This window comes from Notolabrus celidotus, chromosome 4 (assembly GCF_009762535.1).
Source record: "Notolabrus celidotus isolate fNotCel1 chromosome 4, fNotCel1.pri, whole genome shotgun sequence".
Taxonomy (NCBI): domain Eukaryota; kingdom Metazoa; phylum Chordata; class Actinopteri; order Labriformes; family Labridae; genus Notolabrus; species Notolabrus celidotus.
In genome coordinates this window covers 30252798-30273624 of record NC_048275.1, presented here as the reverse complement: position 1 = coordinate 30273624, position 20827 = coordinate 30252798, and the positions used below count along the sequence as shown (strand labels likewise).

Genomic DNA, 20827 nt, shown 5'->3' with positions numbered 1-20827 from the left:
AAACAATGTTTGCATCCAATCAACTTTAGAAATTAAAATAATTCTTTAACTGTATAAATATTCTACCTAACAATGCGGGGTTTAATAGTGTGACCTTAATAGTGCTGACTGACATGCAGTGATGTAACTGTGTGCATGTGCGTCTGTGTGTGTGTGTGCGCGTGTGTGTGTGTGTGTGTGTGTGTGTGCGTGTCTTTACAGTAATTCTACTTCTCTCTCTGCCTGCTGTTTTTACCCTGATGGCCGCCTGCTTCAGTAGTGTCCCACTTCACTAAATAATTCACACTAGTGTTAAATATGCACGAGAAGGGTGATGGTGTGTGTGTGAGTGTGCGTGTGTGCCAGAGTGAGCTGATAAATGTAAGTGGGCGGAGCTTGTCTTTCCTGATGGCTTAAGTACAGCTGCTGAGAAACATTACACAAACCTTGTTTATTTGTTGTACATACTATAAAAGCATATGACTCAATAACCAACACAATTAAATACAATATCTAAACAACTTTTATGTTTTAAGGTCCCCTGTTTTTAAAGTTTAGAAAGAGTCCAGCACATTTCACCTTTGCCTGTCAACACTGTGACAAAAACATTATGATCTGTCGCAGGCTTTTGACACATTTTGCAGTGGTTTTCCTTTAATTAAACCTGAACACTGAGGTAAGAGTTAACGGTGCTGTTTGATACTGAATCATTTCAGAACAGTTTATAATGTTATTACACACCTATGTATGAAAATAGGTTTGACAGAGATATTTATGCAAAGGTTTACATTAAAAAATATATCACCAAGATCCAGACAGATATTCAGTGAATCATGATTTGTAATAAAACCGCTGCATTAAATTGAAAAGGGTTATACTTGTACTCACGTGTACTCATTAAAGCGGACAGTGAGTGTACAGTACAGTAGAGGCTACTTTTTTAAATTATAGACCTTTATTCAGGGGCATGCCAGTCTTTCTTCTTAGTCTCCTCCTCTTTGCAGCCTCTTCCTGTGTGCTGAGCTCAGCAGGCTGGAGAGTGTGTGGGCCGATGACATTGAATCAGCACTGTATGTGATGCAGTGTGTGTGTGTGTGTGTGTGTGTGTGTGTGTGTGTGTGTGTGTGTGTGTGTGTGTGTGTGTGTGTGTGTGTGTGTGTGTGTGTGTGTGTGTGTGTGTGTGTGTGTGTGTGTGTGTGTGTGTGTGTGTGTGTGTGTGTGTGTGTGTGTGTGTGTGTGTGTGTGTCCTCATTTGATTACAAATAGCGTCTTCTTTGTTTTCTGCTGTAAATCTGCAGTACTGACCAGTAGTTCAGGTGGTTCTGTCAGTAGTTGGAGCAACAGTTTGGTCAGACATTTGATTGAACTTCTTGATATTTCTTAAGAACAAGCTAACTCTTGGTGTCAGAACGCTTAGACAGGAAATAAAGGATATTTACAGGCCTGTTGTCATCTGTAAAAGTTTATTTTAAAGCTCTTTCCCTGGTTGAATGCTGTCTTATTTGACTTGTTTTACATATATAGTAAATTATTTTATTTTATATATTTGCTTTCTGCTTTTGCAAGTTTTTAATCTTGCAGTGTTTATCCTTGATGATTTTTTTTGTTTGTTTTTGCTCTATTTTTGGTTCTGTGGAGCACTTTGGGCTGCATGTCTTTTCTGAAAGGTTGCGTAGAAAGATGAGTTATATTGAAGTAACAGCTGGTGGTTTAAGTGATATCTGTGTCAATTTTAAGACTGTAACGTTATATTTCTTTTCTTGAAGAATCAAAATATCTGAGACCACTGTGGAATGAGGTAAAAATTGACCATATGAATTTTTTGCCACTTTAAGTCTTTAGCTTCCTCTTCAACCAGGAACAGGATCAGAAAGTTGTCAGAGCGCTCAGTGTGACTTTCAGTCATTCAAACCTTCATCAATTCATCTGAAAACTGATGCTGAGACCTGAACGTCTACTGATGCTCCCAGTGTGAGTGTATGTATGTGTGTGTGTGTGTGTGTGTGTGTGTGTGTGTGTGTGTGTGTGTGTGTGTGTGTGTGTGTGTGTGTGTGTGTGTGTGTGTGTGTGTGTGTGTGTGTGTGTGTGTGTGTGTGTGTGTGTGTGTGTGTGTGTATGTGTATGTGTATGTGTGTAGTTGGAGCCAAGTGTGTTACGCCTCCATATGATATGCTGGGAAACACAAAACCGCCGGTCACCATGGAAACGCAGGCAGATCTACTTACAATGAAGGCAGAGACAGAAGGAGTGTGTGTGTGTTCAGTGTGGGTGTTTTTTTTTTTGGTGTGTGTGGGATAGTGATATCATCACAATCGAAACTGCAGCAGCTCAACATGGAGTCTGTATGTTTCTGTTATTCTGGCTGTGAGTTGAAGTTTCATGTGTCAGGTCTTAATTCCTCTGATCTTCAGCGGGCTGAGAATCAAACAACAGTCTTTTCTCAGTGAAATGTATCTGTCCTGACAGTGTTTGACTGTGGCTGCTGTGGCCCTGAGCTCTTTCCTGTAACTTGGCTCATTTCTGTTCTCAGAGCAGCTCAGAATAACTACAGGCTGCTTGTTGGGAGGAGGAGGAGGAGGAGGAGGAGGAGGAGGAGGAGGAGGAGGCAGTGAAGGCCGGCTTCTTCAACTGAACCTCATGTCCAGTACTCACTGAAATGTAGCTTTAAACATGATGACAGATCAAAGCAGTATCTCCCAATTCTCTGTTCAAATAGTGACTGAACTCAAATTTAAAGTTCGACTTTTAACAATTAAGATTTGAGAATTTTTGATACTTTTATGATATAGAGTTAAAAAGTGGTTAAAACATTTGATTTGGTGTATAGAAAAACCTGAGCGGAAAATCCACATCCTTCAAAAATGTACCATTTTCAATTTACGTACCCAGTCACTTGACCGTAAAGCCTTCAAAAAGAGCCAACTGTTGTATGGGTAAACAGACAGATAATCTGTATTACAACAGACAGTGTGTTTCATGAACTCAGGGTATGGACAACATGGTCCAAAATGGGCGCATTAGTTCTTTAAAAATGAGTGCAAATCTAAAGTAGAGCAACAAAATCTTTCTGTTCAGTGATTGGGGCAAATACTCTAGATGATCACACTGAACTCATTGCTTTCTCGGCTTAATAGAGTATGGATGTGAAACAACAGGACTCTTTTTTTTTTTTTTTTTTAAGTTATATTTTTGGCCTTTTTGCCTTTATTTGATACGATAGCTGAAGAGAGACAGGAAATGTGAGGAGCAGAGAACGGGGGAAGACATGCAGGAAATGGGCGACCGACCGGGAATCGAACCGGCGACCCCTGCGACGAGGACTGTAGCCTCTGTATGTGGGGCGCTTAGACCGCTAGGCCACCGGCGCCCCACAACAGGACTCTTTAAGTAAAAAAACCATCTACAGGCATCAAACCTCAGTCCATGTTTCACACTGACAGAGATTTGTCTTTGATTGCCAATCTTGTCAGTGAAGTCTGAGATCAAATAGTTTCTGCGTGGAGGACATAAAACATTTATCATTGGAAGTGTTCTGCTTCTTTTGATGAATACAGTTGGTTTTGCAGATAAGGGCTGCAGATCACTGCTCCATGCAACAGCAAATATGTTCAGAGGTAAAGTTATTCCAGACAATATTTGTTTCTAATTAGATAAGACATCCTAGACACAGATTTTTTTCATTTTTTTAAAAGTTATGATTCTGGGTGTTTTATTCCTTTATTAGGACAGGAGAGGGCTGTGGACAGAGCAGGAAACAGGGTGACAGAGTGGGGTGTTACATACAGGGGCCACAGGTGGGAATCAAAGCTTGAGGACTACAGCCTCTGTACATGAAGCGTGCAACCTAACCACTAGGCCAAACCGGTGCCCCTCAACACACTTTCTAACATTCTTTGCATAGAGTTAATAAACATAGTTTTGTTTTTCAGATGACTTGTTTATAGTTTATTAAAACCAGTAATAAATGCACATTATTGGACTGTGGGATTTAAACATTTAATTATAACTGGTTGATTTATGAAGTGAAAAAAAAAAAAGTGACAGCTTAATTAAAAAAGGCATAATGTATAGTGAACAGGTGGTTTTGGATATTAGAATCCTGACAGGGTGATTAAGACTGCCAACATAAAGCCTCCTTGCAGGACAAGTTAATATTGAGTGTGTCTGGAGGAACAATCTGATTCAAAGCTTTGAATCAAAGGCAGTATCTATGTCAGCTTTTAATTTATGAATTGGTTTTAAGTAGTTTTGACTATTCCAGTTTTCCATACTTTAATATCTTGTTTAGCAATTTAGTATTAACTATTGATAACTATTTTTAAGTGGAGTGTTTTAATTCATCAGCGCAGAAAAATCTGGAGCTTCAGAGTGACGGCGACTCAGTCAGCCGCTCCATAATTAGAACCAGGAATAGTCCAGGTTCCCCACAGAGTACCACACACACACACATACACACACACATACACTCACACACTCTAACACACAGAGGAGTATATGTGTCTCACTTCCTTTTCGGAGGACCAGATGGTGGAATGCTGGGAATGTTGGTGCGTCTGTTTTTACAAAATGTCTTGGTGGTTTAAAAAACATCAGAAAAAGTGACAGTGAAGAAACGTCTTTTCATCTGTATTCCTGTCTTTTATTTAGATTTCTTTCTCTTACATCCATCTTCTCTTTTTTTCCTTCTCTTTCTTTTCTTATTCTGTCATTTATCTCTGTCAGTGAACTAAGTCTCAAACTCAACTACAGACATTTCATTTAATTATCTTATTTTTATGTCTTTTTTTGTCTCATAGTTTTTGGGGGGTTTTATTATGCCTTTTCTATTTTTCGTTTGTTTATTTAGGAGTTCATTTTTTATCCTTTGTTGCTCTCGAAATAGGACAATTAAGTTTATTATTCTGATTTCGAGCAATTGAAACGTCACTGTAGTAGAATGAAAATGCTAATTTTATACAAGCCAAATGAGAATACTATTTCCATAATGAGCGGTGCAGTATTAGCAGAAAAATAAATGATGACATATCAGCAAAAAAAGTCAACGAATAAAACAACACCTCACTATGTCCGGACAAATATGTAGATAAATACAGAACGAAGGCAGATAATCAAACTTTCTCTTCACATTTTTCACAAAGTCTTGTAGTTTAGACTCCAATATCTTGGAATCTGAGCTTTAAATTTCTCACAGTGAACAGGAAAAAGTCCCTCGCCTCGACAAGGAGTTCGACTGTTTTGTCATCCAACATGGCCGCCCCTGGCCCTGTTGTTTGCTGGTCTGACCTCACAGGAATGTCTTTGTGTGGTCAGGAGGGTGAGTCGGCATGTCGGTGTGAAATTCAGCACTGCAGCGGCAGAAGTTTGAACTCTGAAAACACACACTGTTTTTTGTAAGATGTCATCATGGGGTGGCTGCACTTATTTTCAGAGGAAGAATCATTAAAATGAAGATTTTTATCAGCAGCATTTTTTGACCCAGTAAAAATGTTACTGTTCCCTGAAGCACCCTCCTTGAGACTGCGAGCGGATCCAGAGGTCTGACTCTGCTCCGACTGGATGAATGGTGCGTTTGGTTTGTTGGCGGGGCCGCCCTGAGGGGCCGAGCCACGAGGAAGCCAGATGACGGCAGGAAACATGGCGTGACGCTCAACATGCAGGCAGCACAGGACGCGTTGTCATGTACAGATTATCAACAGAACATAAAGAAGTTTCCTGACTGTTTCTGTCAGCTGAAGAAACATTTTGGCCATCTGTTGTCTGTTTGTGGTCACCTCGACTTTCGACCTCTGAACCGATGGCTGCTCAGTCATTTAGGGAGTGAAGGCTTCATTTTTTACAAATTAAGATTCCTTATGAGCTTGAGCCTGACTTGAATAAACAAGCATTCTCAAGTTGTCAGGTTTGATTTAGCATTTTTTATCAGCTTTTACCAGACCTGCATTAATATCTTCTGAGGAAGACATTTTTCGGATTCCATTTCCCAGGAAAGTTTAAAAAAAAAAAAAATGTCATGTGTTTAAACACAAATTTAGTCTGAATCTCTTTTGCAGCAGAAATAATCTTATAACTGTAAACATGCACTCCCCTGATATCATTATGTGTCATTCTTTCAAATTTATAATCTGCTGTGTTGAAAACTGAATTCTGGCTAGTGACAATCGCGATTCATTCTCATTATCAATTGGGATGCCAGGGACAAACAGATCACACATGTCATTTTTAATCAGTCCACAGAAAAGAGTCCAGCACATTTCACCTTTGCCTGTTGACACTGTGGCAAAAACATTGTCATCCATCTCAGGCTGTCCTTGAGAGTCGGAAATAATGACAGTTATCGGGAACAGATGTGAGAACAGCCTCAGGAGCTACTGAACCCCAACCATCTCTGAGAGGGAAAAGTGGAGCAAGATCCGGTCCTGCAACCGAGGCGTTTGCAGCAACTTAAAATATAAGCAATAGTGATGATAGCAACAGAATTAAAAGTTGTGACTATTTATCTCACTTATGTTTAAAAGTGTGTCAGCTGCAAAGAAGAAGAAGAGCTGAAAGAGGACAGAGATTTCAGCATAAATAATCCTACAGTCCCTTTCACCTTGTCTATCATTACCTTAATGGTAAATGTAGGGGATGGGATTATATGCACAACCATCCATTAACTTTACATAATCCCTTATCCCTTGATAACAAGTTGATGATGTCATTATCTTGAAAAAAATACAGTAATTAACTCTTGAACGCTAAGATAAAAGTCCCTCAAAAATTCAACATTTTTAGTACCTCCCAGACATCAACGCAACATTTTCAAGCCATAAAAGTGTAGCAATATTTGATTATCTTGTCCTTCCCAGAAGTTTATGGGAACTCTGCAATCGTGCTATCTGTGTAATCCACCTCTGAGTCGTCTATGAGGCTGCGATCAAAAGTGAATCTCTCTCTGGGGTTTGCTCCCTTTTAATCAAAGGGTTAAAGGTCACATTTGTAATCTAGGAGGTGAATAAAAACCTTTCCTACAGACACTCTGTGACCTTTGACCGCTTCACTGTTTAGGATCTTGTTTGATCCAACTTTAACAGAATTTAAAGATGCGGCTGGTGGAGATTTTGGTTCTTTGCACAAAGCAATGTTTGTTTTTTTCTGCAGTTATTTCAGGGTCATGTGAATATTTGTTCCGTGTATTGTTTTGAAGTCATGACCTTTGAACTCATGACCTCTTGCCTTGCTGCATTAGTGTCCATTTAGTTCTGGAGGAAGTCAGATCTCCTCCAATCAGTTAAATTGCCTGTGTCTCCACCTTCTTCCCAGACCTGCAGCGTTTTCCTGATGTGAAGCTGCAGAAATATCATTGGCTGTGTTGTGTGTGCATTTGAATGTGTGTATGAGAGTGAGTATTGTTGATGGACAGCAGGATCAAACAGGAAGTGCCGGCAGGGCTGAGACAGGAAGAACATCTCCACAACAGGCTCTAATATTAGAGCTCAGATATTCTCAGGATGTTGGGGCTCCGGTGTGTGAGCGATGAGCTCGAACAAAAATGAAGGAATCCTGAGCCTAACACTCACATGCACACACTCACACACACACACTGGTTGCCTTTTCTCAGTACCGCTTGTCCTCTCTGCACACAGTCTTATGTTCTCTTCATGACTTTTATTAGCATGTTGGAGCAGCACGGCCACAGTGTCAGAACAAATTAGACCAAACAGAGAAAGTATTTTCACATGATGCGTCCTCAGCTTGTGTGTATCTCTGTGTGTGTGCTTCCCTCTGTGAATTGTTCTTCGGTTGGTTTCCACCCCTGAGAATCAAAATGTTCAGCAACATTTTACACACTCAGAAGTTTTGTTTTCTGAAACATAAACACATACTGCTGTGCACAAAGTTTTACTGAAGAAGAATGAAGATGTTGTTGGAGGGCCCGCAGATAAGGACAAGCATTCAAAATTCTATAAGGCTATCGATGTTGTAGTGTGTCATCAGTTTACATGCTACATACTTGTCCCCCCACTGATATCCATTATATGAATACATAACTTTAAACTGCTTGGCTGCTCTTCTATTGCAGGAAAACTTTCTGCCCCAACAAAGAAAAGTTTGTAACGTGCAACAGGAGTGAAAATATCTTTACAAAAAGAGGTCACAAAGAGATAACAAATACAGAAAAACTTAAATCTAGTAAATGTTTTCCATTTTTAAAAAGGTTAGTCAGACTACAGCTCTCCTCCTTATCTATTTTTTCATGGGCGCATGTGAAGCAACTCTAGAACACGTCTCAAAGATGTTCTGTTGTTAACCTTTTTATAACAGTGTCCTTGAGAGACATGTACATACAAAGATAGAGGTATGGCATATTGATGAGTGCTATTGATATTCATACTGCATCAGAGAAGTACTCAAAGAATGAAAACTTTATATTAGCATCTTCTTTCTATAGAACAGTTACAGTGAAGAGGTGCACTTAATATCCATTTGATAAGGAACAGTCCTCCTCTAGCTTTGGGTTCTGAGACCTCCACCTAAAATGAATACCAATGCATTAAAATGTATGATCTCTGTAGCCAGTTAAACCATGTAAGCTGTGCCAGCTCCAGAACAATGTGTTATGTTTTAAATTCTCATTTAAGGAGACCCTGTGCTGCAAAACCTCTGCACTAAAGTTGTTTTAGCTGCATCATTGTACACATAGAAATGCAGTGGAAGCTGCAAAGCATAGTGGTAACTTCACAAAGTTAATTAAAAGTTACCCTTTAGAGTTTGTCTTTGAAGTTATCAGGAATTGGATCATCTAAAGATAATCTTTCACTTCAAATCAGGCTGAACCCCATTAAATAAAACAGCTTCATGTTAAGACCCAGTAACTTCTGATGCTGCTCAGTGGGATTTGGGGGCTGAAGTGCTGAGCTGCTTCTTACTAAAGTTTAGTTTGTGTCTCTGATAACTCAGATCTAAAAAGATTAGCTAAATAACTTTCTCTTACTAAAAGTTGAGTCACAAATGGTGGTGAAGAGTCTAAATATACAAAGAACAGTAGTCAGCTGGATATGTTACAGGGTCTGTGTTCACTAACAGTGCTTTTGTTTTTTGTATTTTGCACTGGCAGCACCAATTTTCTGTATAAAACCAAATTCAGTGTTTCAGCGCTCAGCATCCTAAGCATCAGCTGTTTTTGTTGCTGCGCTCTTAACGGTCACGGAAAATATACATAAATGATTATTTGGATTAACAAGTAATTCTGATTCACTTGACAAAATTGTGAGCTGGGTACAACCCTTAAATATTCACAGCTAAAGGACCGTGAAATCACAGACAATAATTGAGAGTTACAGCAGAAACAAAAGGGAGACTAAGAGGTGAACTTTTCTCCTGTAACAATGGGCATTGGTAACATAACAGCAAGCAATAAACCAAGTTTATTCCATGAAATAAGGTTTGGAAACATGTATGGTTTCACAGTCAAGTTTAAATATATATTTATATTTATATTATTATTTTTGAAATCCTGTTAACTTTTGTTGATTTTTATTTCTGCTTCATCTACTTATAATTGAAGTAAGTGTTTCTGATAATATCCCACCACACCCAGTGTTTTCATTTTAATGCAAAGAAAAATAATATAAGATAAAGACATAAAAATATTGAACTTCATTTTGAAATTAGTTTCTATTTTATCAAATTAAACTTGGGATTTAAACACCACCCTGCATACTGCTTATCATCATATATCATTAGTTTCTTATCGCTGTTCAACAGGACCGTCTGATTTAATCTTCAGTGTGAACAGAAACAGCCCTCTCGCTCTCTATTTGTCTTTCTCTCGTGCCCGCCCCTTATGCTAAACACTTGATGACATCACCTCTGAAAGCGAAAGCTTTGATTGGCTGCTGAGGGGAGTAGCCGATCCCTCTGGCAGCCCCTCCCCCCTAGTCTCTCCCTCTGTCTGAAAGGTGTTTTCAGTGTCTGCAAGCCGCCACCGCTGCTGCTGCTGCTGGAAGACAAACCCACGCTTTCATTCTCTACAACCCTCCATCTCCTCCTCTTTCCTCTACTCTTCCTCTCATTGCAGCGCTCTGCGCTCCACCTTTTCATTGTGCTGCTTCCTCTGTCGGGGGTGGATGGGTGGATTCCTGAGTGGAGGGGAGGTGTGATATGTGAAGACACTGACAGATGGATGGATGGGGAGCAAACAGAAGCATGATGCTGCCACTGCCATCGCCACTGTGGTGTGTCTGCTGAGACAGCGATTTCTGCCTTTACACTGGTGAGACACAGAAAGAGAGAGGGACTGTAAGGTTCATGTGTCCTCCATCGCTTTGCCCTGCTGCCAAGGAAGTGTCTCTCTTGTGACTGCAGCTGAATCTGGGATTATTTTTCTATGATTTCTGAAGTTCCAGTGCATTTGAAACTCAGGTTCATCATTTAAGATTACTTCAACTGTTTGAAAGTTATTTTATTTCTCTGGGATTTTGTTGTCTGCTTTTGTAAACTACACTTTTGTTCTACTGGAGACATTTATACTGTTGGATACTCAACTCAAGCTATTTGTGCTGCAAAAACTTTCATTCTCTTGAGTGCTCAAGTTTATCCTCTTGGGCACAACCTGAAGCTGTTGAAACTCGAGCAGTGAAGCTCCAACTCTGGTTTCTTCTTACCAAGACAACCCGATGCAACTGTGAACTCTTCCATCCTGAAACTGGAAAATTTCCCCTCTCCGATGTCTCTTTGGACCGGGCTTTTCTAAATATTTCACGGTTTTCTCTGGAGTTTCATCATGGAGCTACAGAGCGCCACCAGCAGCCTCCCTGGCCCCCTTTCCCCTAGCCCTCTCTCCCCAACCATGGACTATGCCAGCCCTCTATCCCCATCGTCAGGTGGGCCCGGCCCATCTCACGCCAGTCCTGTCCGGGGTCCAAGCCCAAGCCTTAGCCCCATCAGGGGAACAAGCCCAGGACCCGGTTTCTCAAGCCAGGCTGCTTTCAACTACAACCAGCTGGAGGGAAGGTTTAAACAGCTTCAAGGTAAGATCGGAGCTCACCTCGCAAATGTGCTGAGAAGGATTGCATAGGAGGGAAAAATCCTGGTGGTTTTGGTTTAGGGATATCTTCAATGTTATATGCATATAGCCCAGCTGTCTAACAAGTGATTCAAAGGAAGTGATACAGGGGAAAGAACTTGAACTCCCAGAAATATTTTCAGGAGGTCTAGAGTCACAGCCAGGAAACCTTCAACAAGTCCAATCAGAGCATTGGCAGCTTTTTAAAAAATGTTTCACTGATGGACTCTGGGCAGTGACCCGAGAAACCTGAAACTCTCAGACAAACAGAAACTTGAGAGCAGCTTTATTCTGGTGACAAAAAGTCTAAAATCTCTCAAATTTAATTTTGAGCTGCTCTTGATCGGTCCCATTATGATCTAATCACTTTAAGAATCCCAAAAATCAGTTGTGAGCTTCGAAAATTAAAAAGAAACCACGAAACTGTCGTGTGATCGTGAAAACTTGTCAAAAGAGTTAAGCTCATAAATAGGAAAAACTATAATGTGACCGTTCGTGTTTCATTAATGTAAAGTCAAGGCAGTGTTCTAATTTGATGCCTTATATGAGTCAGAAGCTTTGACCTTATCACATCAAGCTGTGTCTGTATCAGAGCCCCACCCTGCTTTACGTTCATAAAGTCACACAGATGAACTTGATCAGCAGGGTTGATGGGTATTTAGTGCCTTGCTGAAGAGCAGCTATAGCCGCATTGCTGAAAGATGACATGAGTGTTCCTCAGTCAGCTGGCACACCCACATTTCCTCACATAGCTGTGATCCGACCAGAGACCCTTTCGTCCGATGGGTGTTGGCTGTTGGTCTTTTTTCATATCAAGATTCTGGGGAATGAGACATGCTTTGTTCTGTAATAAGAGCCTGATACATCTCAGTGACTGCAATCATCAGTAATACAGGAAATCAATCAAAATGTGTCTTGATTTTAAAACTGGACATGAGAGGGTTTAAGTTTTAGGAGCAGGATGAAGACTTTTTACGTCAACTAAAAAAGTTTGCAGTGTGGCAGACATATAGCCGAGTGTTTAATTACTTCTCTCTGTTGCTGCTGGACTGTATTAATAATGAATGAAGACACACTACTTTACACAAGTGCTCATAATTTCTTGGTTGGATCAATATCTACTGGACCTTGTACCCAATAATAGACTTGAGCTTTTATCAAAGTGTGTAAAACTACTTTCTGAATTAAGTTATACAAACAAAACTTAAGTGAAACGATTAACGAGGACATGTTCTTTGCTCTTTGTACACACTTTCGTTTAAAAGATGTGGAGCATTAGGATCACTGAGTGATACTTTAGGGAAGGAAATGACCTAATTCATTTGGCTTACTTATAATCTGACACATTTTCAAGAAACATGCCATCAAGTAACACTTTTCACAGTTTCATGACAGCTAATATTCATTCACCCCCTTATCCCCCTTTCTTTGCTTATCAAGAAATGGATGTTTTTGATGGTTGATCACCAGTAAGTCTGGTTCTGTCCGAGGTTTCTGCCTGCAAAAGGTTTTTTCCCTCAACTGTTTACTTATGTTGCCAAGCTCTTGCTCCCAGTGGATTCATGTTTGGTCTTTATAAATAAAACAACAAAGAGTAAGATCTAGACCTGCTCTTTATGTCCAATGTCCTGAGATAACCTCTGTTGTGTTATATAAACACAACTTGATTTATTGATTGATATAAGACTCATGCTTCAAGACAATAACCGAGAGATCAATTTGAGTCTCACAGACCTAGCTATACTTACACCCCATTAGATGTTTGTTATCAATAAAAGCTTTTAATTCCAGGACTATCTTCAAGGTGAACTTCTGGGAGTAAATTTATGGTCAGGCTGAATTTAGCTGGATGTTATTAGAGCTGGTTTACTGTTTGTAGCCTCATCGATGAATTGATGCCCAGAAACCTTCAATGTCGTCCCTCAAACGTATCCAAAAGTGGCTTGCTGGCTGTAGGCCAGCTGACGGTTGTTTCAGCAGGGGTTTGTTGAAGCTGTAGGCTAAGAAATGTCTGATTCAAAAGATGTAACACTGCTCTGAGTGGATGTTTTATTAGATACCCTTATAAATATATATGCTGAATATCTTCCTGGTTTTGTAAGGCCTTTGGTGCTCTGAAAGGGGATTAACTAAACGCGAAACATTGGGATAGTTCTTTTTCTATGGTTCAGTGCAAGCATTCATGAAAAGATCCATCTGAGAGAATAGCGTCAATGCTCACTTAAGAATTGCATCATCAACAGTCTTATCATAAAAGTTTCATCATCAAAGTTTTGACTTTGATTTGTGGGTTGTTTGGAGCTGTTTATCACTTGTGTTATCTTTAAGATCTCATAAAGGGATCTGTTTAATCACTGAGGTGTAGGTGTGTTCATTTGCTCTGTGATGTAAGAAAGCCAGACTTCAGGATGAACAGGGTGAAAGGGACTTAAAAAGTTATGACTACATCACTGTATTGTATCTCTATCTAGCTACTATATTGAAAGTTAAAGAAGCTTCAAGTTCAAATTTGCAGCCAGTTGTTGAAAACTGAAACTTAAATGGAAGCATTGGATTAAGGTTTTTGAGAATATTGAGGGCATAGTAAAATTGTTTCTAAGAGTTTTAATGTTTTTTTCTTGACATTTTTGTCAGATATGAAAGTCGTCATCAGTGTAACACATAATGAAACCCAAAATAAAGCAGTTTACTAGAAATGGGATACTGCTTTTGAGTCTGAATCCTCTCACGGATATGAAGAGATAAGTAGTTGTTGACACACACAAGAGTTACAAAGATTAAATCTTCCATAAATTATGCAGTCAATGAGTAATCAGCAGAAGACACATTTTTTTAGCATTACACATGCCATCTTTTTCTCCTTTTAACGTCTAAAATTAGAGAGTTTTAGGTGATAATTAGGTACATATTTATCATCTTTGTCTGATAAGGTCACTGAAAGTTGGGTTTCTGGAAATGTTCAGTCAGACAGATGTTTTTTTTTGGCTTTTTAAAGACATTAAGTCTCATTGAACAGGATCAAACACCTTGGAAACTTTAAAATTGTGTAATCCAACTTAAAACTTAGCGATTGCATACAAGGTTTCATTTGCAGATGTGGCTGAAAATGTTCATGTGTCCTGTCTTGAATTTCCTAAAAGTCTCATGTCTTTTTGACAGGGCTCTTTTAGCTTCTGTTGCTTTGAAAAATAAAGAATTAATTGCTCTTGCCAAGTGCAAAAAGTATCACCTTTTAATTATCCGGTCTTAATGAAACCCTGTTTTTCTCTCTAAGGTTTTTGCCTCTCAGAGAAGATAACCCACAGACAGATGAATAGGTCTGAGAGGCAGTCAGAGGATATAAATTCATGTGTTGTCTCGTGTGGCTCAGGTGGTTAAGGGCAGCCACTCTCATCCAAAAAGACGGCTGGTTCAACCCCCAGAGGGGTGATGAATATGGACACAGTCAGTGATTATTGCACTGCAAAGAGCTTCAGATGTGAGAGGGTGGAGACGGAAAAGGAGAGGAGCAGCACTTCTTCCTCGTTACTGCGAGTATTGAGCGACTGTCTCCTGCTAGAAATCAGGCAATTACAGAGGGAAACAAGTCATCAAATCACCTCCTGAAGAGACTCAGGGGACGCTTTTATACAGAGCAGGCTGCACCATGAGGTGAAACACTCAAGAAGACTCTTATGGGGTAGTTTGTTAAGCTTTTATAACATATGTAAGAAAAAATGGTATAAGAAGTAATTTATTTTTTACAGACTGTCATTGAGAAAAACAAATTGCTCAGAGGAACTCCCTCAGGTGCTGGAGCAGTTGCCAACCATCAACATTTTATTTTGATACTCCCTTTTTAAGTATTTGTGTATCAGGAGTCATTACTGGGGAGTGTGCTGACTTAATTTGTCTGAAATCACATTTATTATCAAAATAGGGATGCAGAGGGAAAGAGTCATTAGGGTATGTTTTCACGAAGACACACCCTGATGTCATGAATGCTATTAATTATGATATTAAGGATGATTTTGTTGATTAGGGTATCCCTAATGATGATGATGTTGTTGATGATGGTTAAAAAGAAAAAACATGTCTGTAAACGCTGTGCGTTGCCTCCGTGCTCTGCATGTTAGCACCTGCGTCTGATCAGACTTCAGGCTGTTCTTTGGCACTCGCTCACATTGTTCCCTTCTGTCTGGATCCATGCTCATGTTGTCCTCACTCCCAGATGTACTGTATGTTGCTTTGGACAACATTGTCTGCTAGATAAATGTATTCCACTGTAACAGTGTAGCTAGCTATGGTCAGCCAGAGCTTGGTTAGCAGCCTGTCCTGACATCCTTTGTTCGGGTCTTGTCTCACCCTGATGGGATTGTATTTGACATAACCCCTGGCTAACTGTACATTATCCCTCACACCGCACAGGGTTTTTTTCAGGCTTCTGTCTAATTATACTGACAGTTTAAACTGACAATGTTATAAAGTTATATTTAGATAGATAGTTGTATTGTTCATGATTCAAAAAGTCAGCATTGACGTTTTTCTGGGATGTTCGGCACTGAAGGATGATTGATGAACTTGTGGTGCGATAGATGGATAATTACATATTCTACATAAGTCTATAAATGCTTCATGTACATCAATGCTTATTGGCATAAGATACACTGGTAACGCTTTGATAGCTCGGTCCTGTTTTCCCACATTCATCAGAGCAGCCTCCTGTTCTTTGTTTTTGGATTCCTGGTGGGTGGGGCTTCATCCTTTTACCATTTGATATATAAATCATGAAAAAACTGCCGTCAAATACTATACAAATGATCGACAGTTCAAACATGCTAACCTTCATTTTAGATCACATCACCTGAAACACACAGAGCTGACACAGCCATGCTTTCAAAACAAAACCATCATCCCTCACAGCTCCTATCATCCCCCTCTTTTCCTGTGTTCTCCTGAGCCAGCCAATCAGCAGACGTCTTGGTGGTTTGGGAGCCCCTGGGCTCTAAGTGTGTGTGTGTGTGTGTGTGTGTGTGTGTGTGTGTGTGTGTGTGTGTGTGTGTGAGGGGTGGGGGTGAGGATTAACAGAGGGAAGGAGGTGTGTCTAACATGGTCTGGAAGGCACAACAGTGTTCAAACCACATCGTCATCACTCCTTTTTTTTGTCTCTTTCTGTCCATTTAAAAGGTGTTAGTCCACCTCTCCGTCCTCCCTATCTCTCCTCCTCTTTCTCCTCCTCCTCCTCCTTCACCTCATCAATGTTTCATGAGCTTCTGCAGGGCGTCTGTCATTGCCCCGATCATCCCCTGCTCCCTCCTTGGTCCCCTCCCCTCCCTCCACCCTCTTAGTGAAATTAAAAGGAGGCTTCAGCCGTCTGGTCCTGATAAAACTCACACAAAGGCTCGAGGAGGAGGAATGCTTCACTCCTTCTCATCCTCATCATCATCATCAGTGTCGAGTTCTGAGCAGGAGGTGCTGTGATCTCCTCTCTGACATAATCTGATGATGATTAGAAAAAGCATTAGTTCTGAAGTATCTATGTAAATGTAGACAACCATACCAGCTATTGTCTATATTTGGTTTGACTTGTTTCTGATGCCTTACTGAAAAACATCCAAAAGAAACAAATGGTAGTCATGAAATCATTTTAAGGCCTGTGTCCACTAACAGTGCTTTTTTATGACAGGGCCCTTTTGCTACTCAAACCAATTCACTTCAGTGTTCTCAGTGCTCAGTGTCATATAAGCACAAAATGTTCTCTGCATCAGCAGATTCTTGTCACTGGGCTCACATCACTCTCAGTTAAGAATAGTTGGCTAGTAGTTAGCTTTAGGAAGCTGCGCTTGTCAATGTAACATCTCTGTCACTGACCAACCAAGAGCAAAAAGAGGCAGGGAATCTGATATCTACAAGAATGTCAAACAATGGCAGAGGTCCTCATGGAGGAGAAACTTACCACACTTATTTTTCTAGGGTAAAATGTTTATGTTAAGAGCTGCGGTTAATTGTTTTTCACATTTACTTTGTAAAGAGCCATTACATCTAAGCAAATATGGAGCATTTTAAAACAGAATAAATGTTTTTTTTTAATCTAGCAACATAAGCTACTGAGAGGCGCTATAAAATTGAGGTAGTGGCTGCTGCCAGTGCAAAAATGCTGCTAGTGGACACAGGCCCTTACCCCTTTTAACACTTTATTTTAAGAGATACATACTAGATGTCATTATTATTTAGAGAGGACTTTGACACTGAAGTATTTATTCAGTTTAATGTTACACTAAGGTCAAAAACAGTTCAACTGTATTTTTTCTATGTGAAAGCAAAACCTTTTTTTCCATCTTCAAACAGAATCATACATCTCATATTGCTTAATGTTTGTGGTGACATTCGGTCCTCTTATAATTGATAACATGGTAACAATTTTAGAAACCTTGAGCTGAGGTGGAGCGAGCAGTATCAGTTACAGAGAGGAAGAGAGAGAGAGAATAGAGTTATTGTTGAGGGTTTGAGCAGGAGGTGACGTGAGGGAGTGTTAAAGGAAAGAGTGCTTGTTTTTAAGACTGAGTGTGTGACAGTCTGAGGAGGAACAGGAAAACTGTGTGTGCATGGCCCATGTGTCTTTTATCATGTCTTCTAGGTCCAAATGCAGATTTGGAGCATGAAAGGAGTCTTTGAATTGAACGCTTCAATGAGCATGCTCACAGTGGCAGAGAGGGGGCAGGGCTTGACTGAGCCAAAACATAGAAAAACATCATAAATTTAGATCTAAGAATAAAATGATGACGTGTGTGTGTGTGTGTGTTTGTGTGTGTGTGTGTGTGTGTGTGTGTGTGTGTGTGTGTGTGTGTGTGTGTGTGTGTGTGTGTGTGTGTGTGTCCTCAGCTGCAAAGGATGAATTTGTTTGATTAGTTATTTTAAGAAAAAGGAGAAGTTCCCTCAAACCGCAAGCCACTGAGATGTTATCAGTTTATAACTGTAGTAAAAAGGGTCTTCATCTGCTCCTCTGTGGTTCATGAAGCTATCAATTACAAACTTCTGTTTGTTCTTAAATTAGCAAATTGTCAGTGATGGTTTACCGCCTCTGTCAGTGTCATTTATGAGGGAAGTAGTAAGACCTCTCGACCCTCTTAAAGACAGGCTAAATGACGATAAATGACAGGCTCTGTGAGACAGCCTATGATACTTGGCTTTGGCTTTAGAAGACTATAAACAGCTAGCTCTGAAATGATTATGATGTTAGAATCATTATTTTAGCAGTTGGTTGAAATGCAAACATTGCAGGGAGATGGGACTCGAGCCACCTAGCTTGTGACTTGGATGATACCAGATCATTGTGGGTGTCAGGCTACCATAAACTTTATAAAAGCTCCGCTTTCTATGTGATACAAGTCAACTGGTGATGTTTCATCATTGGAAACCACACATTAATGTGATGTTGGCTGAATTAAAATTCCACAGGGTTTATTCTGCACAGATTAGCACATGCGAGGAATCTCTCTAAGTATTACTGTGCATGATAATAAACAGGAAATGAGTCAAAGATAGAAGCAAGTGACGGTATGATGAGAAACTCTGATTAAATAAACAATATAAAAATTAACAACATAATGACAAATCCCTCAGATTCCACTGTGGATAGCGGTCTAATTTGACTTGATGTGTGGGATCAGGTTGTCCCTGGCCACACTGTTGCTGTAGGGGTTTGACCGATCAGAATCAAGTATTTGACTTGGACAGGTAATAAATGATCTTAAAAAAGAAGCTGTCTGTGCAACTGAAGTGTTAGTTATACTGAATTCTTTCACTTCTATTAACAAAGCAGTAACAAGCGTTCTACATGATGTTGAATGAGCTCCATGATACAGGGGAAAAGTTATTAATGATAATTTATGTCTCTGACACTTTGACGCTGTTTCATTAGCATCACAGTGACACTCAAACACACGCACACACCCAGAGGGATTGTCTTCTCTCAGCACTGAGGAATTTGAGTCATTCAGCGGCGAGCAGACACTGTGGTGAAGTTAACACAGTCACTGTAATGAAGAGAGGCTGATTTATATGGACACCAGTTAGTTTCCTGCTGGCTGACAGAAAGTGACAGATCTGTAAGTCAGCTCTGGTTTCCTCTCTCACAGTGAGTCTAAAAAGCTGTTTGTGAGCTGATGTGTTCAGAAAAAGCAGCACAGAGGGAAAGATGGAGGAAGGAGGAAAGCATGGTGTCTTTATGGAAGTGTCAGAGAGTGAAGGAAGCAGCAGGCCGCCAGAAAACACACACAGCCAAACACACAAACTATTGTGTTGGGTTTTTTGTCTTGACTGAACTGCTCACAAAAAGCTGGATGACGAGTGGAATAAGAAATCTGCTCTTAGCAGGTGTGACGGTTGAATATATGTGACAGTTAAGTTATGATATTGGTAGCAGGATTGTTGGCTGCTCTATCAGATACAGTGTGTTTGTTTTAAGGACATCCTGCTGTGTCATGCTTCAATACATCTACTTGATGGAAGAAGCAGCTTTTTTGTGTCTTTCTCAAGGACATAAGCTTGTGCTGTTGCTATGAGTGAAGAGTGAACACCAACTGCAACAGTTTAACAAGCTAATGGACAAAAATGCTGCTGCAGGATCAGTGAATAAATACAAAGACGTAATGGCAGAAGAGGTTGGTTACGGAGCTGCTGCAGAATTGCAATATGTACAGGCCTCGAGTTTAACTCCAAATTCAAACTGCAACCAGAGCAAGTCCTGGCAAACATTTCACAACCAATATTTTGGAGCTTCAGGCATCAGCAAGGGTCATATTATGATAATTGATAATGGATATGTGGAGGGTGAAGACCTTTTTTCTGTTAACTGGCAATAATTTATACTTCAAGAGTTAACAGATGATGGGTTGCAATTTGCATTCTGCCTCCTCCTTCTGTAATCATTCTACATACAACTCAAGCCCACTAAAATGAACTTTTTTAAACAAAGTGAATTTTGAAGTGACAATAAACAAGAACCAGAACCCTTAAAAGTCCTGCCTTTGGCCAGAGTATGTATTGAGATAAATCAGAGCACAATTTTGCACTTTATAGGAGTAAAATCAATGATTCTATTACATTATCCTTCACTGCTCATCCCGTTTGAGGTTGTGGGGGGCTGGAGTCTATCCCAGCTGTCATTGGACGAGAGAAGGGGTACACCCTGGACAATTCGCCAGTCCATCGCAGAGCCAAAATCAATGATGTCCTTCTTAATTTCACATCGTTCTCTCAATCGTTCATACTCTTGGGGAGGCTGTCTCCTTGTCCGAGAGCTGCTACATTGAAGATACCTGGTCTGGATGTAAGCTGCAGGATTAACACAGACAGGAGAAGACACTGAAAGATCAACATCCAGACACCTGCAACACTTGAACTGAAGTGATGTAACCATAGTTTAGCACAGAGGACCTCAGATCTGACTGTTTGAATGAGCTGTGAAACAGGTCTGGCTGAGTGAACATATGGCTTACGTCAGACTGTCAGTCTGTCAGTCTGTCAGTCAGTCTGTCAGTCAGTCTGTCAGTGTACTCTCAATCGTCCTCTGTTCCTAATTCTGGCTCTCATTCTCTAATAGGAGTACACTGCAGCGCTGTGTGTGTTGGTGTGTGTGTCTCACTCAGATCCATTCATTTACACTCTGCTCTCATATTTCACACAGTGACAGAGGTCAGCGTGACTGGCTGACGCTCTGACAGACTCAGCATTGTGGCCTGTGATTGGTTGAAAGAAGCCGTCGGTTCCCTGCTGACTGTCTGCAAGATGTCAACTTTCTTTCCTCGGCAGCAGGAACAT

General features: G+C 40.3%; 1 protein-coding gene across 2 annotated transcripts in view; it reads left to right on the top strand.

Annotated features, from left to right (window-relative positions):
* Positions 1-20827, top strand: part of sptbn1 (spectrin, beta, non-erythrocytic 1) — a 134893-nt gene that overhangs the window by 45700 nt on the left and 68366 nt on the right. Inside the window, exon 1 of one of the 2 annotated variants that reach the window (XM_034682115.1) lies at positions 9924-10991. The exons of the other annotated variant lie outside the window; for it this stretch is intronic. Within the exon in view, the coding sequence (XP_034538006.1) occupies positions 10745-10991 (247 nt within the window). The 5' untranslated portion in view covers positions 9924-10744. Of the gene's footprint in view, positions 1-9923; positions 10992-20827 lie in introns of those variants that run through there. 2 annotated transcript variants of the gene reach the window in all.